This window comes from Saccopteryx leptura, chromosome 5 (assembly GCF_036850995.1).
Source record: "Saccopteryx leptura isolate mSacLep1 chromosome 5, mSacLep1_pri_phased_curated, whole genome shotgun sequence".
Classification (NCBI taxonomy): Eukaryota; Metazoa; Chordata; class Mammalia; order Chiroptera; family Emballonuridae; genus Saccopteryx; species Saccopteryx leptura.
Window position 1 is genome coordinate 40,501,431 of NC_089507.1, and position 17,659 is coordinate 40,519,089.

The 17,659-nt window shown below is 44.2% G+C and overlaps 1 protein-coding gene across 1 annotated transcript; it reads right to left on the reverse strand.

Moving 5' to 3' along the window:
* Nucleotides 1–707: 707 nt before the first annotated feature.
* On the reverse strand, nucleotides 708–17,590 carry NOA1 (nitric oxide associated 1). The gene is made up of 7 exons (XM_066386506.1): nucleotides 15,935–17,590; nucleotides 14,113–14,277; nucleotides 12,642–12,847; nucleotides 10,106–10,237; nucleotides 6,637–6,753; nucleotides 2,687–2,807; nucleotides 708–1,144 (listed from the first exon to the last, which is right to left on the reverse strand). The coding sequence occupies exons 1-7, from the start codon at nucleotides 17,094–17,096 to the stop codon at nucleotides 936–938; spliced, it is 2,112 nt and encodes a 703-aa protein (XP_066242603.1). The 5' UTR covers nucleotides 17,097–17,590; the 3' UTR covers nucleotides 708–935.
* Nucleotides 17,591–17,659: the final 69 nt, after the last annotated feature.

Sequence of the window (17,659 nt, forward strand, 5' to 3'; positions counted from 1 at the left end):
CTCCCCTTCCTCCTTTAATAAAAATCTGAAACGGTCCCCATTTCCCCTTACATCTCCCAGCTTTCTTGGGGGTGGGTGCGGTGGCCATGTGACTGCTGACCATTGGACTATGTGAAATGATGCATGTAACTTCCAGATTTGTCCCCTTCTTTTTTTTTTTTTTTTTGTATTTTTCTGAAGCTGGAAACGGGGAGAGACAGACTCCCGCATGCACCCCACCGGGATCCACCCGGCATGCCCACCAGGGGCGACACTCTGCCCACCAGGGGGCAATGCTCTGCCCCTCCGGGGGGCGTCGCTCTGCCGGGACCAGAGCCACTCTAGTGCCTGGGGCAGAGGCCAAGGAGCCATCCCCAGCGCCCGGGCCATCTTTGCTCCAATGGAGCCTTGGCTACGGGAGGGAAAGAGAGAGACAGAGAGGAAGGGTGGAGAAGCAAATGGGCACTTCTCCTATGTGCCCTGGCCGGGAATCGAACCCGGGTCCTCCTCACGCCAGGCCGACGCTCTACCGCTGAGCCAACCGGCCAGGGCCTGTCCCCTTCTTTTAAACAGGGAAGCTGCTTGCTCTTCATCTCAACCTCTCCCTGCCTTCTCTGGGAAAGGACGGCCACTTGCGTGAACACCATGGACCGAGAGATGGAAGACAAGGAGTGCGCCCCCAGCCGGATCCTTGGATGACTACATGGTACAGAGCCACCACTCCTATCTTATTTTGGAGACATTTATTTTCTTCACTTTTTCAATATGCCAATTGCTAAGTTCTCTCAGTTAGACTCCAAACATATATACATATACACTCTACAAGAAAAAAACAACTTGTATTTACAAACACAAACATTACAAATAGGCCCAATTCTGAGTAGTTTAAAAAGGATTGGAGTAGGGGAGCTTTACTAGAGCTATATAGTTACTATCCAGCACGAGCAAGGTCAGCTTTATATTTTTTTCTGTTTTTTCTTCTGCAGATTGTACACAAGGGAAGGAAGCTTCTTGGTTTTATAGGCCACACTTCTCTTGATGCGCTCTCCTTTGATGTTCACAATATGTGGCAAGAGAGGGGGCCGGACTGTCAGCACTGTTCCTTGTGGAGTATAGCCTCGGAGACGTAGTCGGTCCTTCAGCTGAGGCGTTACTGCAACCCAGCCTATCCAGGTGTGTGGGGGAACACAAAATGGTGTTAGCAACTGTGTCTCTGAAAACACTGAACCAAACCTTAAAATGGAGGACCAAGGGAGGCTACTGTTCTCCTTCATTCTATTTCTTAGAAAAGCATACAACACATGTGAAAAGGTACAAAGTAGATTGCATTCTGTAACTAAACTAGTATGTATACCTTAAAGTACTCACCTTATGTTAAGGCACATTTTAAAATTTTTATTTATTTATTTATTTGACAGAGACAGAGAGAGGGACAGCTAGGGACAGACAGACAGAAAGGGAGAGAGATGAGAAACATTAATTCTTCGTTGAGGCACTTTATTTGTTCCTCAACCGAGGGGCTACAGCAGAGTGAGTGACCCCTTGCTCAAGCCAGTGACCTTGGACTTCAAACCAGTGACCCTGCACTGTTTATGATCCCATGCTCAAGCCAGCGACCCTGCACTCAAGCTGGTGAGCCCACGCTCAAGCTGATGAGCCTGCGTTCAATCCAGCGACCTGGGGGTTCTGAACCTGGATCCTCCGTGTCCCAGTCCAATGCTCTATCCACTGTGCCACTGCTTGGTCAGGCTTGTTAAGGCACATTTTAAAAAAACATAAAAAGGCACCTGACTGGTAGTGGTGCAGTGGATACAACGTTGACTCCAGAAAGCTGAGGACATCGTCATCACTTTTAAATCCCAAGGTCACTGGCTTCAGTGGGAAAATTGTCCATGTAATCCCAAAGTTTGCCAGCTTGAGCCCAAAGGTTGCTGGCTTGAGCAAGGGGACACTGGTTGACCCCGGTCAAGACACATGAGAAGCAATCAATGTACAACTGAAGTGAAAGCAACTATGAGTTGATGCTTCTCATCCTCCCTTTTTGTCTCAATCAAAAAAAGAGGTATGCCATTTTATATATACATGAAGGCAACTTTATTCTTCTTTAAAAAAGTGTCTGCCCTGTCTGGATAGCTCAGTTGGTTACAGCATTGTTGGGACGCACAAAGGTTGCCAGTTTGATCCCCAGTCAGGGCACAAACAGAAGTAAATCAGTGTGTCTGACTCTCTCTCTCCCTTCTTCTCTCTCTAAAATCAATCAATACATTTAAAAAATAAAATAGCCTGACCAGGCGGTGGCTCAGTACACAGAGCATCAGACTGGTATGCAGAGGACCCAGGTTCGAAACCCTGAGGTCACCGGCTTGAGTGTGGGCTCACCAGCTTGAGCACGGAGTTGCTAGCTTGAGCATGGGATCATATACATGACCCCATGGTCGTTGACTTGAGCCCAAAAGTCACTGACTTGAATGAAGCCCAAGGTTGCTGGATTGAGCAAGGGGTCACTTGCTCTGCTGGAGTCCCCCTCCCCCATCAAGTCACATATGAGAAAGCAATCAATGAACAACTAAGGAGCTGCAATGAAGAACTGATGCTTCTCATCTCTCTCCCTTCCTGTCTGTCCCTCTCTCTGACTCGGTAAAAATAAATAAATAAATAAATAAATAAATAAATAAATAAAATGAAAAAGTGCCTGGTGTGAAATTACCTGCAGAGGAAAACTTGATGTCAGCCACTGCTTCAAATTCCCCAAGTCCTTCTTCTAAGGTAATGTCTTCAGCAACAAAAGGAGGAAATTCTGCCATTCTTTCTTTTCCACCCATTGGGACCTTCCATTGAGATAAAACAAAGATGTGTGGACAGTGAAATTAAATTCCCCATAACTCTAATATTAAGTAAAGCTCTAGAAAGATAATTCCTTACAGGAATCAAGAATAAAATCCTGGCCCTGGCTGGTTGGCTTAGTGGATATAGCATCGGCCCAGTGTGTGGACATTCTGGGTTCGATCCTGTCAGGGCACAAGTGAAAAGTGGACCATTTGCTTCTGCTTCTCTCCCCACACCCTCTCCTGCTTTCTCCCTCTCTCTCTCTCACAGCTAGTGGCTCAACAGGTCGAGCGTTGGCCTAAGGCACTGAGTATAGCTTGGTTGGTCCAAGCGTTGGCCGCAGGCACTGAGGATAGCTCAGTTGATTCGAGCACTGGCCCTGGGGTCGTTCGGTAAATCCCAGTCAGGGTGCATGCAGGAGTCTATCTCACACCTTCTCATTTAAAAAACATCCTTTTAAACATTAACTGTTGAAAAAAACCCAAATCACTTCTAGGTCACATGAAAAGAACAGGAAGCCTACATTCCTACTGCCAAGGGCCACCTGTGGGTGGTAACCTCCTGATAGCAAAATCTTGCTTTATTAATTTACACTGTTTATATAGTCCTCCATAAAGACTTACAAGAGTAATGTTGGGCAACTGAGACAATATCTTTCCAAATACCTTAGCTCTTATAGGCTTGGCTGCCCACAAACGATTAATCTCTGCCTCATGACAAGTCAAGGGTACATAGATGTCTCTGTGTTTAGCACTCGGGACAGAAAGATAGATGTATGGTCCCTTCCCCCAAGGAGATCAGAAGGTGGAAATAACATGTAAACCAATTATAAGGTAAGAGATGTGATGAGAAGCATATATTAAGTATTACAGTTGTGGAGGAAGTAATGAATAGGTTTTGGTCAAGGAAAACATTAATGAATATCTGAGCAGTCTTTTGAGAAATAGGTCAAAGTTACTCACTTGAAAGTTATTCTGGGTTAGCATGTATAGACAAAAAAACTGGAAAAGGGATGAGTTTAGGAAATGTAGTTTTAACTGTCTAGAGCAGGGGTCTCAAACTCGCGGCCCGCCGAACAATTTTGTGCGGCCCGCAGACTAATCCACGAAGTTCAAAATATTTTGGATAAAATTAAGTAAGCCTAGGGGCCTACTTGTATTTTTCATTTCTCTAGCATCCTAGCTAGATATTAGCTTAGTTAACAGCAGTTGTGATGCGAACTACAGTTTCTGGTCGTTTTGTGACACTGAGTAAACTGCATGTACAATTGTGCTTGTTGTACTGATTTTTTTTTGTTTTCAACTGCAGTGAGAAAAGTGTTGCGTAACAGTTGCCTTTTGTAGACCTAGTGCGGCCCGCCGAACAGCTGTGATCTTGCTCTGCGGCCCACATGCTGAGTTTGAGACCCCTGGTCTAGAGTATATTGTGTAGCATAGGAATTCTCCACCTCGGCACTATTGATGCCCTGGACTGAAAAATACTTAGTTGGGGAGTGGGGAGGCTGTCCTGTGCAGTGTAGAATTTTTAGCATCCTTGGCCTCTACTTGACACCATCAAGTGTGAAAACCAAAAATGTCACCAGGCATTGACAAATGTTCTCTGGGGGCAAAGGTCAATGCTGGTTGAGAACCATTGCTCTCCTGGCTGTGGAGATCTATTTGGAGTGGGAGTGGGAGTAGGAGAAGGGCAGTAAAAATTGGAAGCTGAGAAAATACTTAAAGGTCTCAAAAATAGCCTAATGAAAGCATATTACAGCTTGAACTCCAAGGCTGGATTCAGAGATGAACTGTGTGTGTCACACTGGGAGAAGACGGGTTACTGCTTTGGAAATTATCAGTGATGTCCATTCTGAAAGCTATGCAGACGCATGGGGGTAGGACAACAGAGTTCACGTTTATGAGAGCCATGTCTTACAAACTAAGCAAGTTTTCTCTCCTGCAAATCTCAAGCTGTACTTCAACTTTTTTTTCCCTTGAGAGACAGAGAGAGAGGAAGGAAGGGAGGAAGAAAGAAGGGAAGGAAGGGAGGGAGAGAGTTGAGAGGCATCAACTTTTAGTTGTGTCACTTTAGTTGCTCAGATTGCTTCTTGTACCTTGAGGTGGGAGGGGGCTCAAGCTGAGCCAGTAACCTTTGGGCTCAAGCCAGCAAACATGGGGTCATGCTGATGACCCCGCACTCAAGCCAGTGGTACCCATGCTCAAGCTGGTGACCTTGGAGTTTCAAATGTGGGACCTCAGCGTCCCAGGTTGATGCCCTATCCACTGTGCCACCACTGGTCAGGCAAGCTGTACTTCAACTTTTGTGTTAGTATTTGACATAAAAATTGAACAAATGTAATAGACCTGAATCTCTGGAATATTAGACTTCAGGGCAGTTATTTCAAAGGAATTTAATTTTAGCATGGCTTTCTTAGGAAATCCAGATAAGTATTTGTAACTCAAGTCAGTTTTGTTTTTATCATCATTGAAGGGCAGATGTATATTTTATATTTTGACTTACTTTTGGTTGCACGAGTATTAATTAATGTTAAATTACCTCTGCATTGGCTCCATCTGATAATTTCGCAACAGTTACGTTCCTTCTCCTCCTCCACCACTGCCACCACCAGCACTTACACGGCACTTAGAACAGTGTCCTGGAACTTAACTTTCTCTAGACCGTGACCCCATGATGTAGGCAAAGGAAACTTGCCTAAAGTCACACAGCTTTGTTTCTTTTGTTGTTGTTTTTTTTTGTTTGTTTGTTTTGTTTTTTAGATTTTATTTATTCATTATAGAGAGGAGAGAGAGAGAGAGAAGGGGGGAGGAGCAGGAAGCATCAACTCCCATATGCGCCTTGACCAGGCAAGCCCAGGGTTTCGAACCGGCAACCTCAGTGTTTCCAGGTTGACGCTTTATCCACTGCGCCACCACAGGTCAGGCCACACAGCTTTGTTAAGCAGTGGAGTGAAGTGAGACTTGACTGGAGCCAATGACCTTAACATACTTCCTAGCCAACAGTGTCTAGACCATCTTGTTAAGAAGCTGAAAACAGTCCCCACTCAACCTTTGGGGAATCTGGTAAAAGCAATTTTACTGGCACAGTAAGTGCCCAACAGGGACTTTAGAGGATGGGACATAAGGAGTAGAAGCAACCTTGACTGTAAAGAGGAAGAATAAACAGCACACTGAATTTTTTTTAAAGATGAGAGAAATCTTAACATTTACAGGTAGAAGAAAGGAGCCAGTAGCGGAGAGGAGAGGCGAGATTATTTTTAAGTGTATGAGATTAAGAAGCTGGGAGTTTTTCCACCCAGACCAGGGCTTCTCAACCTTGGCAGTACCGACATTTCGGTCTAGATACTTCTTTGTTGAGGGGCTGGCCTGTGCACTGCAGAATGTTAGCATCTTCTTTGGCCTCCACCCACTAGATGCCAGTAGCACACCCAGTTGTGAGAAAATCGGTAACTTCTTTCTCTCCCCTCAGCATTATCCAGGACAACTTTCTATAACCATGTGACTGCTCAGCAGCTGAAAAGTGGCTAGTGTAACTGAAGAACTAAGTTTAAAATTTAATTGTAATTAGTTAATTTAAATAGCCACATGTGGCTACCATACTGGGCAGTATAGTCTAGAGAAAACACAGCTCGGTAACTATTCTAGGAGTCCAACATCCCTTTTTTTATAGGGCCCACTTCTCTTTACAGCCAAACCCTTAAGGACGAGGTGCTGGGAGAACTAGCTGATGGTATGACACAGACGGTTCTCGCTGACAAAGCCTCCTTAGCAGGGCGCGGAACTATGACGGTGCATGTTAACCTAACGATGCAATCATCAAAGCGTGCCGCCTCACCTTGAGTAACGTATGGCCTGCGTGCTTCTGATAGATAGTATCCGCCTTGTCTAAGGAAGTAATGTGCACAGGAAGGATGTTGGAAGCCACAACTGTAAACCAAGCTGACTGACTTCCCTTAAGAAAGAAAGAAGTTATTTTACACAATGAAAAACTCCCCAAACCAGCACATCACAATGCACAATTAAAAAAAACACACAAATCAAACTCATTTTATAAGTACTGGTACAGTAGCTGTAATCAAACTATATTAATGCCTAAAAATAAGGTTGCACAACATGGCAGAAGCTAAGCATTTCAACAATTTATATAAAACTATGATTCCTTTCATAGGCTTGATATCATTTAAAGAAATTATATATATATATATATATATATATTTTTTTTTTTTTTTTGACAGAGAGTGAGAGTAAGAGAGAGGGACAGATAGGGACAGACAGGAAGAGAGAGAGATGAGAAGCATCAATTTTTCATTGTGGCACTAGTTGTTCATCAATTGCCCTGTGCCTTGACCAGGGGGCTACAGCAGACCAAGTAACCCCTTGCTCAAGCCAGCAACCTTGGGTCCAAGCTGGTGAGCTTTGCTCAAACCAGATGAGCCCGCGCTCAAGCTGGTGACCTTGGGGTCTCGAACCTGGGTCCTCCATGTCCCAATCTGATGCTCTATCCCAGGGGTCCCCAAACTTTTTACACAGGGGGCCAGTTCACTGTCCCTCAGACCATTGGAGGGCTGCCACATACAGTGCTCCTCTCACTGACCACCAATGAAAAAGGTGCCCCTTCCGGAAGTGCGGCGGGGTGGTGGTGGGGAGGGATAAATAGCCTCAGGGGGCTGCATGCAGGCCATAGTTTGAGGACGCCTGCCCTATTCACTGCACAACCGCCTGGTCAGGTGAAATGATATATACATTTTTAAGATTTTATTTATTGATTTTACAGAGATGGGGAGAAGCGAGAAGCAACTGATAGTAGCTTCACCCTAGTTGTTCATCGATTATATGTCATATGTGCCTTGACTGGGCAAGCCCAGGGTTTCAAACCGGTGACCTCAGCATTCCAGGTCGACAATCTATCCACTGCGCCACCACAGGTCAGGCAGAAATGATACTTTATATAAATTTGCGACTAATCATGAACAAACACAAAACCCAAGAAATGTGCTAAAGCAATAGCCTTCAAGTTGCAAACAATATATATATATATATATATATATATATATATATATATATATATATATATATATATATATTTTTTTTTTTTTTTTTTTTTTTTTGTATTTTTCTGAAGCTGGAAACGGGGAGAAACAGCCAGACAGACTCCCGCATGCGCCCGACCAGGATCCACCCGGCATGCCCACCAGGGGGCGATGCTCTGCCCCTCTGGGGCGTCGCTCTGCCGCAACCAGAGCCACTCTAGCGCCTGGGGCAGAGGCCAAGGAGCCATCCCCAGCGCCGGGGCCATCTTTGCTCAAATGGAGCCTTGGCTGCGGGAGGGGAAGAGAGAGACAGAGAGGAAGGGGGGGTGGAGAAGCAAATGGGCGCCTCTCCTATATGTGCCCTGGCCGGGAATCGAACCCGGGTTCCCCACACGCCAGGCCGACGCTCTACCGCTGAGCCAACCGGCCAGGGCCAAGTTGCAAACAATATTGTTGGGGCATTTCCATGTTTTATTTTCCTCTCTCCTCACTTCGTCAAGACTGGGCACAATTCTATAGATACTCTAAAATCCCCAGAATGATGCTGTTGCAAATGAATGCCAAACAAAAACCACATACATAAAAATATACATAAATGGAATTTATGTATCGATTTTTTAAAAATATTTTTTATTTATTGATTTTTAGAGAGAGAGAGAGAGAGAGAAGGGGGAGGAGCAGGAAGCATCAACTCCCATATGTGCCTTGACCAGGCAAGCCCAAGGTTTCGAACCGGCAACCTCAGTGTTCCAGGTCGAAGCTTTATCCCACTGCACCACCACAGGTCAGGCCTATGTATAGACTTTATTTAGTGCATATTCACACTATACTTAAAGGTTTGACCTATAATTTCCATGTGAACTAGCAACACTGGGTGGGGCAGCATCTTTTTTTTTTTTAAGACTTAATTCATTTTAGAGAGGACAGAGGGGAAGAGGGAGAGAGGAAGGAGAGGGAGAAAGAGAGAGAAAGAGAGAGAGAAAAACAGAGAGAGAGAGAGAGAGAGAGAGAGAGAGAGAGAGAAGGGCAGGGGGAGGAGCAGGAAGCATCAACTCCCATATGTGCCTTTATCAGGCAAGCCCAGGGATTCGAACCAGCGACCTCAGTGCTCCAGGTCGACGCTTATCCACTGTGCCACCACAGGCCAGGCTGGCAGTATCTTTTCTTAATGCCAGGCTGTATGGGGCATTAAGAACTATATCTTCCTAAATCCTATTGAAGATATAGTTTTAAGCCCTATTACCATACCTTTTTTTTGTTTTTTATTTTTTAAATATTTTATTTATTGATTTTTTTAGAGAGAGAGGAGTGAGAGAGAAAGACAGAGAGAGAGAGAAAAGGGGGAGGAGCAGGAAGCATCAACTCCCATATGTGCCTTGACCAGGCAAGCCCAAGGTTTCGAACCGGCGACCTCAGCGTTCCAGGTCGACGCTTCATCCCACTGCGCCACCACAGGTCAGGCTTATTTTTTATTTTGAAAAGACATTTACTAAAGCTGGGGGCAGTGAAACAATGAAAGGCTTAGGGTAGAAGCAACAGGAGAGCCTCGTCGTGGCTGCTGTCAGCTCACTGGAGCCAGAGAACAGGGGCCCTGGGACAGGTTCAGGGAATTAGCCCGGGAGGAGCTGCCGCCCATTGCACCTCTGGTTGCAAGCCTCATGGGATCCCTTAGAGCAGTGGTCCCCAACACCCGGGCCGTGGACTGGTACTGGTCCGTGGGCCATTTGGTACCAGTCCGCAGAGAAAGAATAAATAACTTACATTATTTCCGTTTTATTTATATTTAAGTCTGAACAATGTTTTATTTTTAAAAAATGACCAGATTCCCTGTTACATTCGTCTAAGACTCACTCTTGACGCTTGTCTTGGTCACATGATACATTTATCTGTCCCACCCTAAAGGCAGGTCCGTGAAAATATTTTCTGACATTAAACTGGTCCGTGGCCCAATAAAGGTTGGGGACCACTGCCTTAGAGTTTAGGAGAAAGAGGTAGGTAAGGAAAACATGCCTCTTGGGGAAAAAGAGGAGGAAGGAAGAGGAGAATGGTACGGGTGTGCTCTTGGGAGGAAAAGTACTCTACTACTGTATTTTAACCCTTCATTAATTTTTCCAAAATTTTTATAATGGGCATTAAAAAACAAAGAATAGTATATCAATGCCCCATACAGTCATGACACAGTTATCAACATTTTTCCAGTATTGTTCATAAATCTGCTTCCTTAAAATAAATCCAAATACTAAGTCATTTTTTAATGGTACAGACATCCCTTACCTGCAGGAAATCTATGCGGCCTATGGCACCCAAAAATAGAACCATTCCTGGTTTAAGCACAAAAGTTCTTGGAACAATGGAATGCGTTGGCAAAACAATATTTACTTCTTTTTCTTTTAGAAGATTTAAAATCTGTGAAGCAACAGGCAGGTTTTTTAGAGAATTACTTTTACTGAAGATATATTGTGGTTTACCTATAAGATAAAAAGCAATGAAAAAATATTCTAGACTTCCTAATAAACCAAATGATGTCAGAATTTGCTGCATATAAAATGTATTCATTCTTTCTGTATAAATTGATCAGTTTACGAATGGCTCCTCTCTTGTTTCACAACTTAATCTGGAGTTAATAAATTTATAGGAGCATGAGACTTCCTTATGTCAGCAGCATCCCCGAATGTCAAAACTGGCATGAACTAAAAACACTGATGATTCAATCCCAAGACAGAAAACATGTACTTACCATCAAGGCTTCTAGGAAGTAGTTTTCAGCTAAAGGTAAGACAATAAGCTATCTTATGTCCTAGTAGCAAGTATGCATATATTAAATGCAAAATGGTCACAGCATTCTAGGAGCAGAAAAAGAACTTGAAGCACCCCTTTCTAAATTCTGGTCTTTAGCTTACTTACTTCTCCCAAATACTCAGAAGGTTATGAATCATCTGCTTTAAGGATGAACATTTCCTTAACAGACTAGAGAAAACAGAAAAGGAAATGCCAGGGAGTCCAAGATTTTGGTAAGACCTAAGGAATTGAAGTTTGATTTAAAAAGAAAAAGAACAGAGAAGGGAAACAACTTTTATAAACTTAGTTTAGTTATCAAGAAAAATAAGGAAATAAAAAATAAATGATATCTAGAGACTCACATGAAAATACATAAGGGGACTAGTTTCCCCAGCATTTGCATTTGAAGAAACAAATTAAAAGCTACCTGCAACAAAGAAACCTTTTAACTCGTTTTAGACCCTAATGACTTCACAACAGAATTACTTGGTTTGGTTTGGAAACACCGATTTAAGGCATCAAATAAATATATCAATAAACTAGCACAGATGCAAATTACTTTAAAGACCCTTTATATCTAAGCAATTTGAGGGTCTCATTCTGCTGAGAGAATATTTAGCAAATTCTTGCCTTTCTATTTGACAAGAGGGTATATATGATTACAAAAGTTGCTATCCCTGACATGAATCTAAATGGGAAAAATGAGTTGAAGTTAGTGATAAAAGATTAATAGAAAGCAGTCCAGTTACTCTTAAGTTTTTGATTGCTATGGAAGAAAAGACTGGACACAATAATTACTATTTTTTGGACACAATAATTAATCCAGAAGTGAAACAAAGTTAAAAGACCCATATGATTCAATGATATGGGTAACTACATGTAATGCAATTCTGAGAATGAAACTCTAAGTAATACTAATGACGCAAAGGAAGAAAAAGTACCTAAGAAACCAATGTTTCATAGGAAAATACAGAGATAATTAGACGAATTAGAAACTGGTCAGTAACCAGATTCAAAGGAAGCTGATTAATAGATCTGTGGTAAGGCTGTATCCTGGATGCACACTTGTGTCAATCAATGAATGACGTGAACAATAATCAAAACTGCAAATAAATAAAAAGTTGTGAGATTTAATGAAGATGTAGGATATAGGCTGAATTTAACAAGATAGAATCAAAGCTTCCTAGGAGATATGCAATTGGATTAAAAAGATATACAAGGGCAAGACACCTGGTTAACCCTATTTTAAATTATGCTCAAATGAGGGCACTTATGCAAGAAATTAAATTCTTAGTGTCATACTTTAAGAACAAATACAAATTAGAAAACATTTTGAAAGGGGCCTGGGTTGATGAATAACCTCTCAGAGAGAACATATTTAGGAATTAAGGACAAATAATCTGGAGTATGTCAGAGAGTAAGTACTCAATATTGGTTGGATGAACTAATGAAAGAAAAGGTAGTGAGGAAGAGATAGGACATTATACTTTAAAATATTTCAAAGTCTGGCAAGGAAAATAGGTATTATATTCATTCTCCATAGCTTTGAGGAACAATGGGTACAAGTTACAGGAAGACTGTTCAGTTCAATACAAAGAGCAGGTCAAAGCCAAATAGGTTACCTTCGGAGGTAAGGTGACACTGCTTCAGCTGATGATGAGTCACTGCTTGCAGCAGTTCAAGCTGGGTGCCCTCTGACTGTTGTGTTATAGAGGGCCTTCAAGCATGGAACAGGTGGCTGACTGCAGTGATATGTTAATGATTTCTTCCAACCTCAAAATCTATGATTCTGTAAAATGTTTTCATAACTAAGGTAACAGGCACAATAATACAAGTAGGATATCAGCAGTGAGGCCCAACAAATGAAATATAGAACTTGACGGCATACAGATTCATCCCTAAACCACTTCTGTGAACGAATCAGAACTCAGTTTATAATGGAAGTATAACCTCCTTTCCTGTGTTCTACCAATTAAGATGGTATTTATGCAATCAAAAGTTAATGTTTATAAAAAACATATCAAACACATACACAATTTTCCTTTGTAATCCCAGGGGTGTCATAGAACCAGTGGGCATCCTTCACATCTTCTGGGGTCAGTTCTACTTGTTTGGTAGATGTATCTGCAACCATAACAGGCTCATTTTCCATGTCAAAGGCAAGCGCATCAGCATCAAACTCAAAGGGAGCGTCATCCTTCTGTTCTTCTGAATACAAGAATGTTCTTCCAACTCTTCCTAGAACAAGTTACACTGAAGTCATTAGTTGCTCCTTTAAAGCCTTAGACTCCAGACAGATAATTCTAACATTTGTGTCAAACAAGTTACTAACTATGAGCTATGAAAGTGAGGCTACAGCCCTGGCTGAATAGCTCTGTAGAGCATGGTCCCATGTGCAGATGTTGCTGGTTCAATTCCTGGTCAGGGCACATACAGTAGCGGCTCAATGTTCCTGTCTCTGTCTCTTACTAAAATCAATAAATTAAAATTAAAGCCTGACCTGTGGTGGCGCAGTGGATCAAGTATTGACCTGGAGCACTGAGGTGCCAGTTTGAAATTCTGGGCTTGCCTGGTCAAGGCACATATGGGAGTTGATGCTTCCAGCTCCTCCTCACTTTCTCTCTCTCCCCTTTCTCTATAAAAATGAATAAATAAGATCTAAAAAAAATTTTTTTTTAAAAGAAAAAAGAAAGTGAGGCTACAATGATACAGCTCTGTTTTGCCTTTTTTTTTTTTTTTGTGAGACACACAGAAAGGATAGATAGGGACAAACAATCAAGTGTATGGCTGGCTGTGTACATCAGGTGGGGGGGGGGAACTATTGGAAATCAAACTGTTTTTTAGTGAGAGAGAGAAGGAGAGACAGACAGGAAGGAGAGAGATGAGAAGCATCAGTTCTTCATTGTGGCACCTTAGTTATTCATTGATTGCTTCATCATTTGTGCACTGACTAGAGGGCTCCAGCTGGGCCAGTGACCCCTTGCTCAAGCCAGCGACCTTGGGGTCATGTCTATGATTCCACGCTCAAGCTGGCAACCTCGGGGTTTCAAACCTGGGTCCTCAGCATCCCAGGCTGATGCTCTATCCACTGCATCATTGCATGGTCAGGCTCAACTTGTTTTTTAATAAATAAAGGTTGAAAAAGAGATACCAGGGAAAGGGGGCAATCTAATTTAAAGCTACTGCATGGAGTCAACAACCTGTATCGGTCTGCAAGGAGGGGGCTGTATTTTAGTGGAAATGCTTATACTGCTGACAATGTCTAGGTGGGCAGCTACTATATGATTCCTTTTCTGGATTTCTCCCAAGTATCTACTGTCTCAATTTTCTCAGCACAATGAACCCTGAGTTTTGAAACAGTGGCCTTACCTTTAAAATGGGCCTAGAATGAGTGGAGTAGTCTCTCCCCACAAAAACTGACTATCCCCAAACAGCTCTACTTCAGGTTGCTCAGCAAAGAATTTTAGCACACACCCAAGAGTTCTCCTGTAGAAGATGCTTACCTACTACATAACCATGCTTTTTTAAGAGATTAAGTTGAATTTTTTCTTGCTGACTAAGATCTTCTTCAGCTTCAGTTGCATCTTTTTTAAGCCTTTTATGCCTTTGAAACATTCTGTAAGGAGTTGGGTTGCAAATAGGAAATTTCAGAAGGTTTAATGTAGTACCTGAAATACCAAAGAATATATTTTAATAAAAGTGCACAAGAAAAGGAAAAGTAACATTTTTGAGGAGCTGCACACTGGCTTGGGTACTGTGATTTATGTCACTTAACCTTCATGAAAACCCTGTACAAAATTATTCTGACTTTACAGATAAGGAAGTATGTTCAGAAATCGGCTCACAGGCTCAACCAGGATGTGAATCCCAAATCTGCAGGCCTGATTTATTTTCATTTCATCATACTACCATCCTATATAAAAGCACTTCTGTGTATAATTCAGCCAAAGTCTAGGGTAAAGAAGAACAGCTTACCAAGCAAAGTTAAACACTGGTTTCAAAGGAACAAATGAGGCAGTTTTGCCAAATGTTAAATACAAACAGGGTCATAGAAGGCCCCGTTGTGCAATTACAGAAGTTTCTTAAAGTAACAAAATCTCAACATTTCTTCTCAACAAAGCCACACATCATACTGTGTTAGTGAATTATCCAAACGTTAAATGTGTGTAGTATACTGATCGCATGAATAAACTCGAGACAGTGGAGGTAGGTTTAGAAAGTCAAAGGGCTTTCCCGGGAAACATCCAAGGCTACAAGGGAAACTTCCAAAAGAGCAGGAACTTTGTTTTGTTGCCTGGTTTATCTCTAGTGGCTAGAACAGTGACTGAACATAGAAGTGCTCCATAAATATTTCTATTAGAAAATTACTACAACATCTGGAGGGAATCACCCATTAAACCTTGAACCATCTGACTTGGATTAGGGAATTTAGTTAAAAGCCTTGAGTGAATGTCTCTCGATGCAAACACTAAGAAACTGTTAGTGAGTGACCTTTGTGCAGACACAAAGAAATGCATGTGAACGTTCTTTACAAAATTAGCCTAGAGGTTCTAGATTGCCCTTTCCTTTGTTAATTAGCAAAAGAAAAAGAATGTACAGACCCAAATTAGCCCTTTCTCCATGTCAGCAAAATGGCCATTAGTCATTTCTTCCCCTTATTACCTGGCCTCCCAGGTAATCTGGTTACTGTACCTCTGTTCTGCTTCTGATCATTAAAAGCTAAGGGAGAAGGAAATTCAGGTCTTCTTTGCCTCCCTTGGTAGGCCTCCTCCTCTTCCTCTTGCCATAAATTTGTGTCTTGAGTAGGTTTTCTCCTACACAACACTGGTAGTTCCCAGCGGGCTGGAGTACTACCAGCATCAACTAAATTTCTAAGCAGTAAGCTGACAAAGAAGAGAGGTGTGACCCAAGTAGGGAGAAGTGTTAAAGGTTCCAGACAGTTCCTGGTGGATATTACCGCATTTCCCCATGTATAAGACAGGCCTTAATTTTGGGGCCTGAATTTTGAAAAAAAATGTATTACATAAAGCTACTGCCCTAAGGTTTAATTCATCATAAAATTCATACAACGACTCATCACTGTCAAAAATCCATCCATTAGCTTGTCCTCATGTGTGTCTGATGAGAATCCCTGTCTTCAACAATGAGCACATAAACAAGCGCAAAAAAGCGAGAAATGCAAGTAAGAAAAACTACAACCACTGTATAAGATGCACCCAGTTTTTAGACCCCAACATTTTCGAAAAAAGGTGAGTCTTCTATTGTACATGGGGACATACGGTAAGTAGCTCAGAAAACGAAAGGGGCGGCCCCTCTAAGACTCACCAGGCCAAGGGGAGATGGTGGCTCGGTCGATAGCCTCAGCGCCTTTGGCAATGCAGTAATCCGACTCCAAGAGCGTGTTGAAGAGAGTGGACTTGCCAGCGTTGGTGGCGCCAACCAGGTAGACGTCGCCGCGGTAGCGCCAGGAGCGCTGAAGCGCGGAGATCAACTCTTCCACTCCATAGCCAGTCTTGGCGCTGATAAGCCGCACGTCCCTGAGTACAGTAGCGGACCTGGCCGAATGATTCGAATTCTCTTCCCCATCGGGTGGCCGGTCCCCGCCGGAATGCAGTGTCCCTCGGTGGTCAGGGGGGTGCAGGAGCCCGGCGCGGGCACAGTCGTCCCAGAGCCGCTCTCGGAGCCGCTGCAGGTAGCCGGGAGCGTCCTGGGGCAGCAGGTCTACCTTGTTCCCCAGCACGATCAGCTGCTTGGGGCCTACTAGCGCGGGTAGGTCGGGCAGCAGGGCGTCGGGCAGATCAAGCAGGTCTACCATGTAGAGCACCAGGGCGGGCCCAGGTTTCCGCAGCGCAGCGCTCACCAACTCCAGGTACTGCTCGCGGCTCACCTGCAGGCGCAGGGCGCGCCGGTGGTGCACCAGTAGCCAGCAGCGCTGGCACACCGTCCGCGCCAGCCCGCCGGCCTGCGCCGCCGCGCTAAGAAACTTCTCGCTAGGCAGGTAGCCAGGCACGCCGGGGTCCTGGCAGTGCAGCTCTGCCCCGCAACCCGAGCAGTTCAGGCCGCTGGGCTGCACCATCGGGTCCGGGTGGCCCACGACTGGGTGCTCCACGACCCGGTGCACCCGGTGGCTGGCCCGTAGCTTCTCCTGCAGCCGCTCCTCCTGCTGCTGTTGCTTCTGTCGTTCCTCCTCCTCCTGACGCTGCTGTAGCTCCCGCAGCTGCTCTTCCAGAGTCGGTGCGGGCTCCGGCTCCGGGATGTACTCGGGGAACAGAAAACGCTCCTCCATGTCATCTCTTCCTTCGTAATCCCCAGTCGCCGTCGGGCCACGAGGAAGCCCACGTCCCACACCCGATGGGTGTTGGGAGGAGGTGGGGGCCGCGCATCTCCTCTCCAGGAGTGGCTCCCGGAGGCCACGGAGCGGCAGAGAGGGAGTTGATGCCCGAAGTAAGGGCCAGAGCAGTTGACGCGTCAGGCGTGCAGGCAGCATGGGGAACGTGGCCCCAGGCAAAGGGGCGGAGCCACGAGCGGCCACACGCAGGGGGGTGGAGGTGCGCGTCAGGCTCGAGGCTCAAGCCTGGGACTATCCGAAAGCTGTCATTTGTCAGCCGCCACACTTGGGCTCCTCCTCCCATGTCTAATCCCGTAAATTCTCGCGGTGAAAGTTCTCGAGGCTTGAAAGCTCTCTTAAAGCTGCGACAGTTTCCCGCGACCTAAAGTATGCTGGGAAGGCCGAAGTGGCTAGTGACCGTTTTGTCACTTTCAGGCTTCTTCAACGCGTCACCACTGGCACAACCCGCCCTTAGTCATGTTTTAAAAAGCACTGGATATTGGCTCTATAAATGCAATAAATAGAGCATTAGATACTGCGGACTCACGGCTGCAATTAAAAGTTTCCATTAATAAGTATTGGCTTTTTTTCCCAGATGTCATTTTTTGCGTAACAGCATCGGAAAATAAAAACCTTCCCTGGCTGAAGCCGATCCTCGGACAGTAGCAGCGGTCCCCACAATCGACAGGAAGTGTCGGCCTACAGTTTGCGCCTGCGCAATT

What these genes read in the sequence shown, in the direction of transcription:
- NOA1 (XM_066386506.1), bottom strand. Translation starts at nt 17,096, where the DNA reads ATGCTGCCTGCACGCCTGACGCGTCAACTGCTCTGGCCCTTACTTCGG. An exon ending in GCCGCATAGATTTCCTGCAG is followed by an intron (nt 6,754 to 10,105) that starts GTAAGGGATGTC and finishes TTCTTTCTTAAG; the next exon opens with GGAAGTCAGTCAGCTTGGTT. An exon ending in CATCAAGTTTTCCTCTGCAG is followed by an intron (nt 1,145 to 2,686) that starts GTAATTTCACAC and finishes ACACCTGGATAG; the next exon opens with GCTGGGTTGCAGTAACGCCT.